Source organism: Cynocephalus volans, chromosome 16, assembly GCF_027409185.1.
Source record: "Cynocephalus volans isolate mCynVol1 chromosome 16, mCynVol1.pri, whole genome shotgun sequence".
In the NCBI taxonomy this organism is placed as follows: Eukaryota; Metazoa; Chordata; class Mammalia; order Dermoptera; family Cynocephalidae; genus Cynocephalus; species Cynocephalus volans.
The window spans coordinates 49,269,864-49,288,981 of NC_084475.1; the positions used below are offsets into that span (position 1 = coordinate 49,269,864).

A 19,118-nucleotide genomic window follows, 5' to 3' on the forward strand; every position below is an offset into this window, starting at 1 on the left:
TGTGAGTTCACTGAGGGCAGTGTAGAATCTTTATCTTTCACTGCAGTTGCTCAGTGTCTGGAGCACATCATGGTGATTAATCAGTATTTGTTGAATGAAGGAATGATTTATAATACAAATAAATGTGGGCATCTAAGTTAGGGAACACACTTGCTAGTATAAAATTCATTAGTGGTTGTGGAATTTCCATTCAAAGGATTCTGCAGGAAACCTGTTATTCAATTTCCTTATTACTCAGAATTCATGCCAGTCCTGTTGTAAGAGATCCCATCCGCTCACCAGTCCTAATAAATGAGCCATATATCCAGAAATAGTCTTCCATGTTTTGTTGTTCAGCACCAGTTTCCTGTTAATGTGATTAATAACTCTTTGTTTTCCTAGCTCAGACGGCACTGTTTTACAGTTTTGCATTTGTTATGAACATGTCAGACATCAATCTCATAATTTTTTTATGGAATTGAAAATTGGCTTTAGTGGTGCTTATGGATATGTCAGCTAAAATGAGACGTTCTTATGAGGCAGCTTGAGAATGCTGGTATTAGCATTTCTTTAACTGATGTTTTATAGAAGAGCCATTGGAACATGATTTCCCTCTACTACAAATAATGAACAACCGCGATAGCCCTATTATAACAATGCCCTTCTCACCATTGTTGTTAATGTTGCGTCAGCACTTTGATTGTAAACACTTTTTCATAGTTGAGTAACTGGCCATAAGGCAATCATTCCATGTTATAAATTGGTATACTAGCTATTAATCTCATTGGTGATTTTTTTTTTTAATGAAACCAATTTTTGAAAATATGTCATTGTTGGAAGGGGATATCGTCAATGGCATTTGTTGGGGGAAAGGGACTGAACCAGGAAATGTACAATGTTCAGAATGTGATGTGGTTTTATGTTTTTTCATTCAGCTTTCAACTGCCCTGAGGGGAAAAAATGTACAACAGAATGCCTTTTTTAATGCTATTCTTGGGAGACAGAAATAACAGCTGCCTTATAGTGTAGTCACGTTGTAACAGGCATTTTAGTATATTTTTTGTTTTGTTTTAGGGAACATTGGTTCAGTAGCAGTGTATCTAAATCTTTATAATAGTGAGTCATTTTATACTGAGTGTTATTGTTCCTGGAAAAGGCATGCTCATTAAACATAACATAAAACAAGGCTGGCGATGAGCACAGACCGCTTAAGTTTATTTATTTATTTAGTTAGTTAGTTCTTGTAAGGCTAAGCAGTTTTGTTATCTCCATAGATGAAACTGGAAAGAAGTACAGAAAGACTCTAAAAGAGCTCATAGGTGCCCATTTAAAATTTTCATTTAAGTAAAATAAAAACAAATAAAAAAAGGATAAATATCCATATTTACATTTATTTTAAATTGCAGATATGTAATATAAAAAGATGTAATATCTTCGTGTGTGTGTGTGTGTCTGTGGGTTTTCTTTTTCTAATATAAATGTACTAAATATTGTCAGGAAAGTCTCAAATTTCTAACACTCTTTAATTATCAAATCTCATTTTTTTACAGAAAATTACTGACCCTATTTTGTCAATTGGCCTTTCAGGTCTTTTTTTTTTTGTCCTCTTTTTTGGTGGCTGGCTAGTAGGGTATCTGAAACCTTGACCTTGGTGTTATCAACATTGCACTTTAACCAACTGAGCTAACCAGCCAGTTCAAAGAACTTTTCTATGTCTAACCTAGTGTTATGGCTTGCTGTTCTTGGGGGACCCAAATGGTGTCAAAATTTATTTAACATGCCTTAGTGTTTTCCCTTAATACTTACTACATTTTGTAATTCTTAGTACTTCAGTGTTTATAAATTTATCATGTCTTACTCATTACTATTTTAAATTTCATAACTTAATCTCTTCTATAAAAATTTGGACATTATAAATAAAATTTAAAGTTATGGATAATTCCAGTTTTCTTCTGGAGTTGCTTTTCCATTATAAAGAGAAATGAACTGATGGTCATACATTACTCCTTCTCCATAAATCTAAATGTTTAAGTAGATTACAAGTAGTCAAATTGTTGAGTCACTATTTATGTGCATTTAAATTTTCATTGATAATGCCAGATTTCTCTCCATTAGCCATCCTAACACTCTACATACCCCCAGACTAGATATTTTCTGGTTTAAAAATATATAGTTAGATCTCATTATTTCATTTTTCATTTCCTTTATTCTTGAAGTTGGATATCTTTTTATGTGAAGTCTTTAAATCCTTCGCATGTTTTTCAGAAGTGTGGCTTTAAAATAACGTTTTCTAGAAAACAATCTTTTCTAGAGAGATATATATGATATGTGTGTGTGCATATATATATTGGAGATATATATGAGGGAAAAAATATAGGAAATACTTTCTTGCATTATTTTATGTTAATTTGTGTTATATACTTTAGAATTTCAAAATTTTGATATCTGTCTTTTAAATGTCTTAAGTTATATTTATCCTAGCTTTATCAATACATCTGCCTATGTTTTCTTTTAATATTTTATAGTTCTGTTTTGTTTTTAAGTTAGTTTTGTAAGTCAATTGGAAATTATTTTTATGAGTTAGGGATATCCCCCAAATCTACACACACACACACACACACACACACACACACACACACACACTCTCTCTCTCTCTCTCTCTCTCTCTCCCCCCCTCTCTCCCCCCCTCCCTCTCCCCCCTCCCTCTCCCCCCCTCCCTCTCCCCCCTCCCTCTCCCCCCTCTCCCTCTCCCTCCCTCTCCCTCTCCCTCCCCCTCCCTCTCCCTCCCTCTCCCTCTCCCTCCCCCTCCCTCTCCCTCCCTCTCCTTCTCCCTCTCCCACCCTCTCCTCCCTCTTCCTCTCCCTCTCCCTCTCCCTCCCTCTCCTTCTCCCTCTCCCTCCCTCTCCTCCCTCTCCCTCTCCCTCCCTCTCCCTCCCTCTCCCTCCCTCTCCCTCTTCCTCTCCTGCCCTCTACCTCCCTCTCCCTCTCCCTCTCCCCCCCATTCATTTGGAGAACTTTCCAAATACCATTTATTGAATAGTATATGGTATTAGTTTTTGGTTAGTTATTTATTCCACTCTATTTTTTTTGTTCTTTAATTATTTCTTTAAGAGTAACCTGCTATTCAACATATCATTTAAGTTTTTAATTTAAATGTGGCCTCTTTTTTTTTTTTGGTTCTAGAATTTCTATGTGGTTGTTTTTTAAAAATGTGATTTGTCACTTATTTGTAGTCTTTTTCTTAAATTTATAATACACTCATTTATTTTTTAAAACATATTAAAATACTTACTTCACATTTTGTGTGTCTGATTACACTGCCTGTTATTTTCTGCTGATGGAACTTTATTTCCTTGTATGTTTTTTGAGTTTCGATTGTGAGCTTATATTCCTTAAAACTTAATATTTGGGCATTTCTTGAGGCCTTTGTTATAGGTGGTTGCTGAAAATTACAATTTCCATTTTTAAATCACCACAGTCCATCTTAAATTATAACCTACTTCATAAACTATATGAAATTCTTAAAATCGTATAATTTTATTACCTCCCACCCCCTTTGGGTTGTGTTCTTAGCTTACATTTTACTTCTTCACATACTATATTTCACAGTGTTTTTTTTTTTGTTTTAAACATTTATTTTTTAGTGAAATTTATCCTCTCCCTCCCCCGCCATGTTTTATGAAGATATTAAAAAATGATTTATATTTACCCAGGCATTAACCCTTTTTCAGTGTTCTTCATTTTTCCATGCTGATCCTTGGTAAAGTTTGATGTCATTTTCCTTCATTCTGAGGAATTTGTTTTTAGCATTTAGTATAGTGTGGATTTCGTGGAGACAAATCCCAGGTTGGTAGCTTTTGCTTTCATTACTTTATAGATACCATTCCATCACCTGTTTGCCTCCACTGTATCTGGTTAGATGTCACCTGTAATTTATGTAGTTGTTTACTGAATGTGGCTTTTTTCTCTACTTTCAAGTTCTGTTCTTTATACTTGTTTTTCAGAATTTTCATTGCTATGTAGCTAGGAGTGTTTTCTTTACATTTGTCTGTTCAGGATTTGCTATGCCTTTTGTATCTGTGGGTTGATGTCTTTTATCAGTTTTGGAAAGCTCTCTGCTATTATCTCTTCAAATATTTCTTCTCTCCCATTGTTCTCCTTTTTCTCCCCATAGAACTCCAATTATACATGAATTAGATAGTTTCTTATTTTCCCTTAGATCTGTGTTCAGTTTTGTATCTCCTTTTTTCTCTTTGTCTTCCAATCTTATACTTTCCATTTATCTGTCTTTAAAGTCATTGAACTTTTACTCTGCCAATTCCAGTCTGCTTTTAAATCTGTTGAATTTAGCATTTAAATATCATATTTTTTCATTTCTAACATTTTAATTTGTTTTTAAAATAGTTTTCCCATCTCTTTAAAGTGTGTTGCCTGTCTTTTCTATTAAGTCCTTTAGCATTTTGAATGCAATAATTCCCTGTGTGGTAATTTCATTATCTTGTCCATCTGTGTGTTTGATTTACTATTTGCTCTCTTGATCCTAAATATTTTTCTCTTGCTTTTTGGGGTACTTTTAAAATATTTATTTTTGTTTTTTTATTTTAATTTTTCATTGCGTGCTGGACTGATTGTGGTTTTAATATTATTATTTACAGAAAGGATATACCCCTTCATTTGTCAGTTTGCTAGAGTGGGGTGAAGTCAATTTGATTCATATCAGAGCTTGGTCTGAACTTTGTTGAAGCTTTAGTTTGATTCATTCCACTCAGGTTTCACATGTTTTGACGGTGATGTTAGTACTTTCCTTTTAGCAGCGTCTGTTATTTGAGCACTGTGGAGACTCTGGAGGTCTGTCTGCCTTTCTGAGCTGAGTTAGTGGCTTTTAGAACAATGGAAGATCTCTCATTGCTTTAGAGCACAGCTACCTGGATTTTGGGTTCCTGGAGAGTTTTTTTTGTTTTTGTTTTTTCTCTTTTCCTTTCTCTCTGTAGTTCTGTTTCTTGCTTTTTGCTCCTCAAGAGAACTGTTAATCAGTGATCCACATTTTTGTTCCCTGTTAAACAACTACACTAAGATTATCCACTGGCAATGTTATATTTATATTGCCTAGAACCACAATGAACCTTTTACATATCTAACCACTGTTCTTGTATTTAGTGTGTGCTTCGGAAATGCTTTACATGTATTAACCACTTTAGAGAAGGACTGTTTTTTCTTTTTACAGGTAAAGTATCTGACACACAGAGGTTAAGTAACTGGCCAAAGACATATCACTGCTAAATGGCAGAACTGCGATATGAACCTGGCCATCATGTTAAACATTGTGATATGTAAGGCTTGACTCTCCAGTTTCACTTTTCTTTCTCTCAGTTAAATTTGGTTCATTTAGCCTGAGGTTATACTGCACAGAATAACTAAAATGTTACATTGTTTGAAATGGTATCATTATTTGGAAGGATGAAGCGGAGATACATTTAAGGATTTCATACCAATGAGTAGTTTATTAGCTAGATTAATGAAACAGATAGGAACACAGGTTGTTATATGCTGCGTGGCAGCACAGTTTTTTATGATATGAGTTCTTTTGAAGGGATTATATTTTGAAAAGGAATTTTTGGTTATTTATGGAAATTAGCAAATGGGGACTTGATAATGCCCTTTATCATAACCTTCTCTATTTTAGGTTAAGTACAGGCAGGTCTTTTCCCTTTCTCCATTGTGAGCTTCACGCGACAGATGCTGTTTCTTGTTTATTTTTGCAGTCCACTTTGATACCTTACGCCTTACTCACATGGGCAAAAGATGCTAGATAAAAAAGAAAGAGCATGGACATTTGGCTTAGGGACACCTGGGTTTGAATCCCAATTTCTTCCCTTGCTGGTAGGATCAAATATTGGAAAACTTCGACCCATAGACCAAGCCAGCCCCACTGCCTGTTTTTATAAATAACAGTGTTGTTGGCATACACCCACACCCATTAGTTTACATATTGTCCTATAATGGCAGAGTTGAGTACTTTGAACAACTCTATGGTTGTATAAAGTCTAAACTAGTAAATATCTAACCATTTACAGAGAAAGTTTGATGATTCATGGACTGAATGATTTTAGGCAAGTTATTTAATCTTAATCTTAGTTCCCTTATCTATGAAGTGGGATGTTAATTACATAATAAGTTTGTGTTAAGGAAGGGAAGGAAAGTATATGAATTTTTTGGCATTGTTCCTGAAATGTATTAGGACTTTCACACGTGGTTCTATTCTTATAATTTTTATTATTGGTACACAATTTAATGAATCAACCTGAAGTACACTCTATCACTTCCTTACCTTCTCATTAAATTCTTTCACTGAAGGATATGAAGATGAATGACACAGGTACATTTACTATGTTAGGTACAGTGCCTTTATATATATGTATCAGATATAGTATGGATTCTTAAGGAAACTCAAGCTGCTTTTCAGGGAAGCGTTACCCTATTAATTTTTAGTTATCAATTCTGTTCTCTGACAATAAAGTGCTGTTTAAAAAGAAAAGAAAGATTAGAAATACTCTTTATTTGATAACACCCTCTACTGGGCTTTGAACGTAGGCATTTACTGAAGTCACGAATGAATTTACAGGTTCATCTTTAAGTTTTTACTTGATCAAGTAATTTGACCCTTTGAGAGACAGTGAGTCAAACAAATGGTGTGACTTGACATGGCTTTTATTCTTTCCTACTTAATATTTAAACATCACAAGAATTGAACAGAATCCATGATATTGTATACATAACTTATGAGTGTACATGGTTGTGAATATTTTTGATCTTTACTAATAAGTAAGATTTCTCGAGTAAATCATGGCAAAAATAACTGCATGTCAAGTCACTGAAGCCTGTGGCATCCTTTCTTTAGAGAACCCTGTTATGTGAAAATGGCTTTTGCAATTTTTTAATCCTTTAGTAATTTTCAAGATTTCCACTCTTCCCTGTTTTGTCATGTTTTCATATTTATTTAGCAAATTCATATTGAGGTTGTACTCTCTATTGGATATCTTAATAGAGTCAGAGCGATTAACCTGACAGATATTCTCATATTACTCACTAAGCTTACAATTTAGTGGGGATAGCAGATAGACTTCAACAAATAGTTGCAAGAATAACGAGCTAGTAAAAGGAGAGGATCGGCCAAAGGTGCCAATGGGAATGTATGAGAGAGAAGTAGCTGAGCACAGGAATTAGGGGAGCCTTGTCTGAGGAAGTAACATTTAGGTTGAAATGGCAAGAATGTGCTCAGGTTTAATAATGAAGAATGGAGAATAAAGGGTTTATGGAAGAAGGAGACTCATGGGAGGTTTCTGGGGTATCTAAGCACAGAGAGTGGTGCACAGTGAGGCTGGACATGGCCAAGGCCTGATGATTTTGGCCCTTTGAGACCACATTAAGTAGTGAGAAGCATTGATACTCACTCTCCTGGGGTCCAGAGTGGCTGTGGGTGCCTATTGCCATAGTTTAGGTCTAGTGAAGAATGCCAGGGAAATAGGCTGAAGTGATGGCAGTGGTGATGGGTAGAACGGGGTGGATTTGGAGGTGAAATTGACAGAACTCAATTGATTTTGTCTAGGATTTGAGGAACAATATGTCTTTTTGCATGAGCTAGAATGGATGCTTCGTGCCACTGATGGGAAACAGTGGGGTGGACAGGCTTGGGAAGAAGATGTGAGTTCAGTTTTGTAGAAGTGTTCAAGATGCCTGTGGAGCCCCCAGCCAGGCACCTTGGAAGATAAATGTGTGAGTCAGTGGCCTTAGAGAGTGGCTGGAATTGGGGTAGCAGATATGTGGAGAGAGAAGTGACAGGGCCTATTGCAGAAACCCCAGCGTTTGAGGAGAGTGAAAGAGAAGCTTGTTAACGGGAGCAAAGGTCAACTAGAGATGGCGGAGGACAATGAGTAGGGTAGGGCCATGGAAAGCATGGGTAGAAATATTTCAGGAATGACCAACACTGTTGAATGAGGCTAAGAGGTCAGGTGAACAAGGACTTGGAATTGTCCCTTAGGTTTTGTGATTTGAAGAGGCCAGTGGTGATCCAGAAACAACAAGTTTCATATTGTGACACTTGTGGTGGGTGGGGGTCGTCTTAATGCCATTTAAAATCTTGAGTCCACATATCCTATTTTAGAGGACTTTTCCTCCTATTGTATCACTGCTCTAGAACATGTATACCTTTTAGTGATCCCAGTCAGGTGCTTTTAAGCAGCTTCCATGCTGCTGCACTGTATTTAACAATCCTAACGTGTCCCTTTAGGCTCCTTCTCACCAGTGGTTTCATTAATCAGACATGTAATTCTGTTAGTGTCTGAGCTCTGCACAATTCCTCTGCTGCATACCTACATTGACACTAACGTCTTCTTATGTACAGTGAAAGCATTTGGCCTAGAGTTTTGTTTTCATTTTCTTATTCTCTTTCTCTCTCTCCACCCCGACCCACCCCATCTGTTTCTCTCCCTCTTTCTTTCTCTGTAGGAAGTGTGTTAAGTTACTGGAAAAATTCGTAAAATTGCAAACTCTTTGTGAAATGAATTACTGGAGTTCTCATTTTCAGTTTTTGGATTGTGAAATTTTGTTTTCTTGGTGTGCTTCACCAAAACCAGTTATTCCAAATGCCTCTACAGAATAGCTTGTGGTATGGATAGAGAAAATTCTTTGTTGAGGTGTTATCTCCTTCAGCTGGGTATTTAATGGACTCAGACGAAGACACATAGGGCACCTTTTGCTACTCTGAACAGAAGAAGTTTCAAAGAGATATAGAGACTTGCCAGACACATAAAACCATTGAACTTTGTGGTTGTTAGCATTTTTTCCTGACTTAAAGAGTTAAACAGATATGTGGATTCTACACAGTTCTTTTTGCGTTGTTCTCCTTAGAAAAATAAAAACCATGACTTTTTATGCTCCATAATTAATGGCAGGTCAGTTAGATGGATTTTTTGTAAAGCTAGGTAAAACTGTCACAATTAGTAAAGGGACACCACCTTGAAGGACATGGAAAGGAAATTTTATATATAAATTTTAAAGGGAAAAAACAATGTATAACTATTTTTATAAAAATGTATTAATTGAGAAAATTGGGAGGACAAGCTTGAAGTTGAAAATGAAAAAGTTACTTAGGTATTTAAAAAAAAATTCTAGGTCAACAGAAGGCTATGCACTTCTGTTTAAGTGATAGTGATAACTAAGAAAGTATATATATGTAGCAATGGGAGTCATCTCAAGGTGGAAAAGTATATGTCAAGCTAAGACACATAAGAGTGTGGAAAAGATTAACTTATGTGCTTCGTGATGCTGTTTTCTCAGGCTGGATAGCCTGGGTTGATCAGAACAGTTTTTCTAAAACCATTCACCCACAGAATAAGGCCCCAGTGGTACTTTAGTGAAAAGAGCATCTTTTAAAAATAGCTTTTTGCTTATCCTACATCAGAGAGAAGCCTGCCCCAACTTCATTCTTTAGCCATCTTCTATCCATGAGTGTATTCCCAGAGCACAAGGGAACACAGTCAGATGTGTTTTCTGTGCTCTTGCATTCTAGTACATACCTTTACCTCTCCAGGCTACCGAGTTCTCTGTGTCATGGCTTTCCACCCACAATGGCAATTTTAAATGACACCAGGATCATGATGGTTCCCTCTGGGAGGCATATATACCCAGAATATTTTGAGATGTAGCCTTACCTCTCTGCTTTCTTTTTCCTTTCCCTTCTTGAACTTCTCAGAGGTAAGCCTTCATGTAATTCCTGATGATTTTAATTTTAAATTAAAAAATTAGAATTTCTGGGCCTATTTAGGTGAATGATAATGATTTTTGTTATATGGTTCTGATCATTGCATGGTATTTTCTTTTCCCCCAGGAATGCTGTCTTTGCAATTTGAGAGGAGGTGCTCTTAAGCAAACTAAGAACAATAAGTAAGTAATGTAGTTTATTGTGTTGAATGTCATTATGCTGCTTTCTCTTTTCTGTAACCTCTGGATGACAGTTTGCTTTGCTTCTCATTGTACACATTGTTGCAAAGCCTTTGTTTTTGCAGATCTGAGGTTGGGATTCTGTGCTTTAGAGACCACTACTGACAGCACCCTCACCTCTGCTGGGTGAGCATATTACAAGTCTTGCTTCTGTCCTATGTGTTTGACACCAGGAAGACTAACCCCTCTTTTAGTATCAGAATATAAAAAATTCTGGCAGCCTATATAGTCCGGGTGCTGTTAGAATCCTAGTGTTTGATATGATGAATCCTACTCTCTGATAAAAACAGGGTATCACCGAATAAGTGGAACTGTTATCTTCAGGTAGATTAAATCAATCACAGTCATGACATTAAAACAAAACCATTTACTTTTAACACCATCAAATTAACAAGAATTTATATGTACTACATTAGAAAAGACAGGGAGATAACATCGGTATTAAGATTTAAAGGGGACAGGTACAGAGTATGAAGAGTCTTGAAAGAGAGTCATAAGTGATCATGAAGGAAAGGTGGTCTGGTTTTTATAACTGCTTTGCATGAATTTTATTTTCATTTTCATGAGCAGGTTTTAATATTGAAGGGGCCAAAGCATATTCAGAGTGCTTTGGCACGGAGGCATGTAGAGATGGCTTAGGCAGAGGCTGCAAGCTCACACTTAAGGGCCAGATCCAACTCCAAGATAGGTTTTGTTTGACCCACATACCATTTTATAAATTTGATCCAATGTTTAAAAATGCGGAGATTTTCCCATAAAAGTCTAGATTTTCATCTTCACTTGAAAAATGATTGTGCATCTCTGTAAGGCAAAAGGAACCTGTTGGGATGAGAGCCTGGCCACGGTGGGCAGTGTCTCCCGGTCACCATGATTTCCCAGCCCATGCGTGTTTGCTCACCTCAAGCCCAGCAGCATGGCTGCTGGAGTTGGGACTCCTGGTGTCATGTAGTGATGAGGTTAGCATAGTTATGTGCATGTGTACATGTTTCAGATTGCTTAGAAGGAAGAGTAAAGACATGTATCATTCCTACACTGATGAAGTTTTGTCTAAGGAACTTCAGTTTTGCCTAATTTTGTATCATCTCCTTTCACAGTCCTAATTGATATGATTGGTGCTATAGTAGAAAGTCTTCACTAGTTTTTGGATGTTACACAGGCCATGCAGACTGTGAGATGGTTTAGGTGTTTCCTGTAAAGGCAGAGGTGATGAGAAGTTCTCTTCCTACCCCTGGGTGAGAACAAAAAGAAGTAGTGTTTCCTATAGCATGACCTTATTTATCTAGATATGGAAGAATGCCCTGGTGGGGTTGACACTTGTCCTCTCTTTCTGTGGTTTTGAAAGGTGGGGTGGAGCCTGATGTCGTTTGAGTGAGATAAATATGCTTTGGCTTAAAAATAGGTTGATGGATGTGATCATTTTTTCAAGATTTCTTCAAACTTCATGAGTCTTTTTATTTATTTGGGGTTATAACATTTATGAGACACTTAATAGGTTAATGGGGAAGTTGTCTTTTTTCGGAGTAATTCAGAATGTGAAAGGTGAAATTAGGTTTTAAGTTGGAAACCAGAGAACAAGCTAAATTTCATCTCCTTGTCTCCGGTTTCCTTTGATTATAGTAGGATTGCAGTGAGAAGCAATTTAATTAAAGGCTTAATCAGTATTAGTTCTTTTAGAAAACTTTTGCTAGTTGAACTAGTTTGCTTCACAACATTTGTATTATGTGAAAAGGTTATATGATACACCTTTTATTAATTGAACTAATATTTTGCCACATAGTGATTAGCTTAAATATATTAACCATGCAATGTGTCTCAATATCAAATGAAATAGGAAACCTACATTTTAGTATTTTGCAGATCATTTGTAGCACAATATATGCATGTAAATAGGTTTGAGTCCTTGGTCTTTACTAGTCCTTCATGTCACAGTGAGGGCCGGTGTGGAACTGAATCTGTGCAGGCATCATCCAGGAGGTTGAAAATTCACAATCCGTTCGTGATAGATTTAGTCTTTTGGCTTTCTTTCTCAAGTGTGTGTTTCCCATCTGTGAGAATCATCATCAACAGGTTGAAGTACGAAGGTATGTAAGTTTAGGGGACTTTTGTTTATGTTTAATGTCTCCTTTCCTGTAGGTGGGCCCATGTCATGTGCGCTGTTGCGGTCCCAGAAGTTCGGTTCACTAATGTCCCAGAAAGGACACAAATAGATGTAGGCAGAATACCTTTACAGAGGTTAAAATTGGTGAGTGGCAAAGCTTCTTTTTTACCTCATAAATTAGTATAATTTCAAGTTCTGAATTTTTCTATTAATGCACACATTCCCAAGATAATTTTTATCCTAGCTTCATTTAATTATTTTACCCTTATTTTCCTTTCTCCCAAGTTTATTTATCATTACAAATTCTTTTCCTATTATATTGTAAATCTGCATATAAACTTCCTCAAATTCTGTTTGAAATGAGGGAAAGGATTAATGCACTTCCTGGATTAACATGAACTTTTAAACTATAGGATAACTGGTGAGATTTGTTAGTAATGGGCCTGAGCTGTCCAACTATTTAAAGTGATTAGTTTTTTCTCTCTTATCTCTCTCTTTGGTTGGTCTTGACTTAGCAAAATGTATCTAACCCAATTTTATCATCTCTTCACCAAGAAGTGACTTGCAGAGAAATACAAAAGCTTTTATGATTACAAAGGGATTTTCTTACTCATGAATAGATACAAATCTCTTAATATGCCAAATTCTGTGGCCGATTTTCTTCTGACCTGTTTAGAAACTTTCTTGAAAATCTTCCTACTGGTTTCCCTTGTTAAGAATATTTTTCATTGAAAATATAGGCCTTCAGTGTTATTAACACTGAAGTAACTTTGAAGTTCTGTTCAATGGTGAACCAGCAGATCATTAGTTTAGGCCCTTATATTGGATATCTGATGAGAATTCCCTAGAGTTAAACTGCATTACCTCAACATACTGGAGTGTGCTGTATAGGTGGACTTAGTACACTAGAATTTCTTCAGCTCTTGTTATTTTTAACTTACAGTCTTTCCATTATGGAACATTTCAGACACTGTTACTGTAACTCTCTCTCCCTGGCTGTTGCTTGTTTTCTTACTACTCTCTTCCCCAGAGGTGAGCCTTGAATGCTATCTCTGAGCCTCTCTCAGGAACTCAGAATCTAGTGTAGTGTCTTTTGTTCTCAGAGAAGTTAAAGTGAACACTGTTATTTCCCATCATCGCTCCATCAGGAGTTTCACTTTGCTGGAAAAAAATGTGGCCATATCATGGAACTGATCATTGCTGTTGGCTGATGAGTGGTGGGCCCAGGATGCTCAGAATGTGGCAAAGTTGGAAATGAATGTACCATTTAAATGGCCCTCTAAGGGTGACAGTGACTATCAGATGAGGTGAGAAAAGAGTATAATTCTTCAGCTCCTGGACTTCCATAGGAAAGCTTGAAATTTTATTTGCAGGTCACCAATTTAAAAAAAAAAAGGACACCAAAAAACAAATAAAACGTTTATAAGAATTAGGATTACAGAGAAGTATACTCAAAAAAGATATTGAATCACCATGTGTTAAAGGATTTGATGTCTAGTGTGACAAATATTAACAAATGTTTTAATTTTTTTATGATTATAAAAGTAATATGTCTTCTTTTAAAATTCAAACACAACATGTTAAAATCACCTTTGGCGCTCTCTCACGAAGGCTGTCGTTTGTCACCAGTGTGATGCCCTTTGGAAGGAGTGGTCACTGCTCTGAAGCTTCCCTTTAAGGGCGTATATCCTGGCTACTTTAATACATGAATACGTTCTTAGTGATTTAATATTACCCATACCAGTCCAAAAGGTTTTTGAGAGAATAGCAGGGAAGGACAGCATGGGTTATTTCAACCTTATATTCAGAGTGTTATATCTAGAAATCTGATTATTGCATCTGAAAATGGTGAAGTTTATCATTTTCTTCACACTGCTGTGCTTCATCTTGATTGTGCATATTATTTATGGAATGTTTTCCATCACTAAATGATTGGTACCTTTAAAAAAAGTCTTGACTGAATTTAAGATCATTTAAAGTCTACTCAAATAATGCAGAGCTATGCTCACAGACACATGCACGTCTGTGATACATATTGGGTGAAAATAAATAATCAGACCAGATTGAAAATGGAAGTGGACATGTTGTTCATCTCCGTGCTATAATTTTATAGCATGGAGAGTTCCTTGGAATTATATTTATCAAAATGCTCACGGTGGTTATCTTTAGCAGATAATACGTGGAAAAACTTCATTTTGGGGGGAAAAAATCTCTCTAAAATGCGGTAATAGTTGGAAAGGGGGAAATGATCAGAAGTCTGGATGACTTTTTCACCAAGGATCCTCAGGAAAGAGCCATCACCCTGTTGTATCTGCTGCAGTGCAGCATCTGTGCTCCTGTGTTAACCAGTGTCCCTTGATGATTGGACTCAGAGAGGCTGGTTTTGAATAACAAAATGTACAAACAGGTTACTGTGTTGGGGGTGGAATGCATCTTTTCATGGAATGGAATGCTGTGCCTTATTCAGAGGATCAAGAGTATACTTTCCTGACATTAGCATTCTTTTGTGGTTTAAGTTATAATATAAATGCATGGCTAGCAAGAAAACCAGTAGTTTTTTGTGGTATTTTGTCCAGGCCAAAATAAGTCCAGCAAAGTTATTTTACTGTGCCGATTTAATGAATATATATGTGTCTGCTAGCATCAGTTTCAGTCTTTTTCTGGAGCTGTAGGCATCCCTTTTCTGGACTCTAGACTGTCCACCCACCTTCCTATTCACACAGATGGGGAATAATAAAAGTTATTTAGATGTCAGAGTCAATTTATTTTACCATACAATTATTATCTATTTTGACAAACATTATACAGTTTTGAATAAAACCTTGTTCCTGTCCTCTAGCATCTTAAAGTCTAGATCAGGATTTCTTAGCCTTGGCAGTATTGACATTTTAATCTAAATAATTCTTTGTTGTGGGGGACTGTCATGTGTATTGTAGTAGCATTCTAGCATCCCTGATCAAACAGAAATTGCCAAATATTCCCTGAGAGGCAAAAGTCATCCTCATTTGAGAAATCACTGGTCGTTAGGCAAGACATAAACATAAAGAGAAAATTTCCATTTTTGTCATTTTTAGATAGAGAACATCTTGGTTAAAAGAAGTAAAGACTGATAGAACAGAAGTTTGTAAATGTTTTTTGAAAAAATCCTAGAGGATTTTTTTGGCAAATTGTTTGAATTCCTTGTTCGTCAGTAAAGTAATAAAATTTGGCAACATATGTGCACGTTAGCTACTGTACAGTTATTAATTGTATAATCTGATTTAGTATTTTAGCATTACCTGTTCTTATAGAAATTAAAAAATCAAATTGAATACTAATGGTTTCACTAAAGATTAAAATTCTGTGATATGTGATGTGTAGAAGTATGTAAACACACATAGTAGTCACTGAGTAAAAATTTATGGAATGAGTAAGGCAGCAAATCATTATTTATTATTTGTGCTTCTTGCTTAAAGTGATTGTGGCTGGTGGGGTTCCATCAGACAATAACAGATGGCCTGTGCCTTTTCATGGTTTCCTCCGTTAAATGTAATGATAGTGAATTGACACATACCTCTGCATGCTGCTCTAAAGCAAGGCATTACTTTACTGATTTGCATCACAGGGAATGTGTCCATAGGTAATAGAGCCTAGCAGTCCTTAAGAGAGGCTATGAAACACCTATGCAGCACTTGTCCTGTTGGCTGAGAGATCTGATCTTGGAACCTCTGGTCATTCAGGATTGAAAACGGAAGTGGACATGTTGTTCATCCCTGAATCAGCAGCAAGGGCCACTCTGAGTCTCTCTCCAGGGCCCACTAGGTGGTGCTGCTGCACCAATTTCTCAGCATGTTGCCCTTAAACCACCATCTCCTTTCTCCAGTGCCTAATCAGAGCCCTGCCCGCACCTGCAGAGAGTGAGAGCAAGTGTGTGTGTGTGTGTGTGTGTGTGTGTGTGTGGTGTGTGTGTGGTGTGTGTGTGTGTGTGTGTGTGTGTGTGTGTGTGTGTGTTGCACACTGGGGTGCTCTAGCCCAAGGGATGGCAGCAGAGCATCAAAAGTGCTGCTTGTGGTGCATTCAGAGTACTGAATTCCAATGGGCAATTTTTTAGTTCAATTTTAAATTTAGCCATATTAAAAAAGCTGCTTTCCCTTGGGGCAAGTTAGTGTTTTTCTGTATAAGTAATAAGCAACACTAGTAATAGCTAGTAACTGCAAGAGGCTAAAACAAGGGCTGATGGCAAACATGAGTTTACAATGTCTTCCAAAGTATGTAAGCTGTTTATTTTTTAAAAGCTCATTGTTATTAACAGTATTTCTAGAATGTGGAATACTGGAATTTATGCAGAGGTATTTGAATATTTCGGTAATACTGTTAACCTTTTGTTTATTCGGAGGTTCAACCTACAGCTTTTGAAAACTGTAAAATTGGGCCGGCCCCCTGGCTCACTCGGGAGCTCACTAGGGAGGCCACAGGTTCAGATCCTATATATGGATGGCTGGTGTGCTCACTGGCTGAGCGTTGCGATCTCCTGCCCAGTCGGAAAAAAAACCAAAAACCAAAAAACTCTAAAATTGTTTGTGTAGGGAGAATTTTGTGGAGGGTATAGAAAAGGATTTGTTTACTTGAGCGGATTTTTCCTCTTACATGTAATGACTAGTTTAAAAAAATAAAAGACAGCAAATGGAAAACAACTGTTTCTGTGCCCTTTAGTGTTTTATGTTAATTCTAAATGGCGTGTGCTTTATGAAGACCCTTTAGCTCATCTATCCACCTTGCTTGGTGTGGCCTCTACTCATCATATAACTACATGGACAACAGTGATGACACTAGGCATTCTGTTTTTTTTTATTTCTGTGGTTATTTTTTAATATTTTAATAATTTTTTTTAACTAAAAAAGTTTTAATGCAGAAATGTATTTTGTTATAGTGGTCTCCATCCAATTAAGTTTGTTCTTTCTTTCCTTTTCTTTAACAATATTTCACATTTGTGTATGGTAAGTATTTCAGGGGTAATTGAAGTAATTACTGCCTGAGCTAAAAAAAAATGCTACAGGTTGCTATCTAAAAGCACCAGGTTATTAAGCAGAGTCATCCTGTTATAGGGAAGAAATGACTGAGAGTTACCTCAAAGGGCTAATGGTGATCATTATATCCAAAAGAAAGAACCGTTTTCTCTGTCAGTTCAAGCATTCTTCTGATATTTAATGTAGATTTCGGATTACTTAGTATTTTTCTTACCTACTCACTTAGACTGAATTCTTTTGCTTCTGACTGACATTTCCATATGGGAAAAGTTATCCTAGTGGTGAGTCCTATTATTGCCAACCCCTTCCCTGTGTCCTGCAACACCTTCTCTGTTTCTTCAGAGCATAGAGAGCATTGGCTCCTGGTTGGATAGTGAAAGAGGAGGATCCTGAGGAAATTTCCTGCTCCTCACATGAATGTGCTCAGGGATAGCCAGTCTAGGAATTTGTTTTAAGTCACAGGTGATTGGTATGCCTGAGGACAAACTGAAAAGAATTGCTCCTAAGTTGTATAGATTTTAGAATTTATTCAGAATCATTTCCTTTTCTTCTTTCCTTCTCTCTTGTTTTTCTCTACTAGTGTGATTGATTTGGCCATAGAGATAACTGAATCTCTGGAAGAGTAGCAAAAATGTGCAAAGATGAAAACACACAAAAAGAAGTACAGAGATATAAAACACGCATGAAGTTAGAATGACTTGTTTTTATTTACACAATGGAAAAAATGCATACAAAAATGATCAGGAAGAAGAATTAAGTATAGAAATCTAGGGAGGACAAATGATGTTTTTATAGTATGATCACACAAAAAGGAAGCAGTATGATCAGGAAGCAGATGACCATAAAAATCTTTAGATTTTATTACAAAATTTAAAGAAAGATATTTTAAACACAGGAAGAGGAGTAAAAAAAAGGATGAGTTCCTGGTATTTGTTACCTTCTTAGCCTGAATATTTATTGCAAACACTGATCACTTCCTGCAGGTAAAGGATCTGTAGAATTTTTGTAAATAAAGCAACAAGGCAGGTTTGTGGGTTGTAAGAAATCTTGGAAAATTTAGCCGACCCTAAATGCAATTACTAGTTTTAAACATTCTTTCTATTTGGAGATAAAGTTTTCAAGTAGGACTGTTGTAAGGATATTTAAATATTAAATTGCATGTATCAATGCAGATGATGTTTATTTTGATTGCTGTCATTGCATTAAAAACTTGGCATTGTTCATTGATCACAAATCATTCCTTACAGTGGGTAGCACGGTGCCTTCCATTTCTATATCTGTAGACTTTCCTAGGATTTTTACATTTGATATCCTGTTTCTGCAGTCAGATAGAGGGAGAAATGAATTTTGGAATAGCTGAAGTTGCCCCTGGGCATTCGATGACATCTGATTTGTATTTGACAAGTGAACCAAGCACAGGCACAAGTGTTCTCTGAGTGAAGAACATTATTTTGAAAAGGAATTTACACTGCAATGATGACTGAGCTATGAGCCTTTTAGTATCTGGCTGAGACCATACTATTCTGTTTAGAAGCCTCTGTACACTTTAAAATTTGTACCTGAAGGCAAATAATAGTGAACCTGAAAGCCAAAGATTATAGTTTTGAAAGGTACATCAATTCTGAAAATAGAGTGATTTCACTGTGGTATTCCATCTGGAGAGTTGAATCAAGGGGAAAAAATACAATCAGGCTTCCTATTTCTTAGAAGAAGGCACATGTTCTCTTGCTAACTAACTCATGTTATCAAATTTACTGAATACTAAAAATAGAATTACTGAGAGAAAGATGGGGTCTGCCTCTCATTCTGTAAGATCACTGAGAGTTCCGTTTAGTTAATGTTAGAGCAGTGTCACTGAGCAACTTCGCTTTCTTTCCAAGGTTGTACTTGACAGGGTCTCTTAATGTATTTCGGATATGTAAAGACGTATTGATTATCTTTCATCACGTTAAAAGAAAAAAAGTAGCATTGTAAAGGCAGTAAAAAAAAGTCATTATGTTTCACATTAACTCATGTACTGATTTATTCACATGCTC

General features: G+C 36.4%; 1 protein-coding gene across 3 annotated transcripts in view; it reads left to right on the forward strand.

The window, feature by feature from the left end:
• Window positions 1-19,118, forward strand: part of KDM4C (lysine demethylase 4C) — a 371,099-nt gene that overhangs the window by 230,052 nt on the left and 121,929 nt on the right. Inside the window, exons 16-17 of one of the 3 annotated variants that reach the window (XM_063080305.1) lie at window positions 9,866-9,921; window positions 12,112-12,220. In XM_063080305.1, coding sequence (XP_062936375.1) covers window positions 9,866-9,921; window positions 12,112-12,220 — 165 coding nt within the window. Of the gene's footprint in view, window positions 1-9,865; window positions 9,922-12,111; window positions 12,221-19,118 lie in introns of those variants that run through there. The other 2 variants (XR_010021850.1, XM_063080306.1) reach the window with 2 other exon arrangements.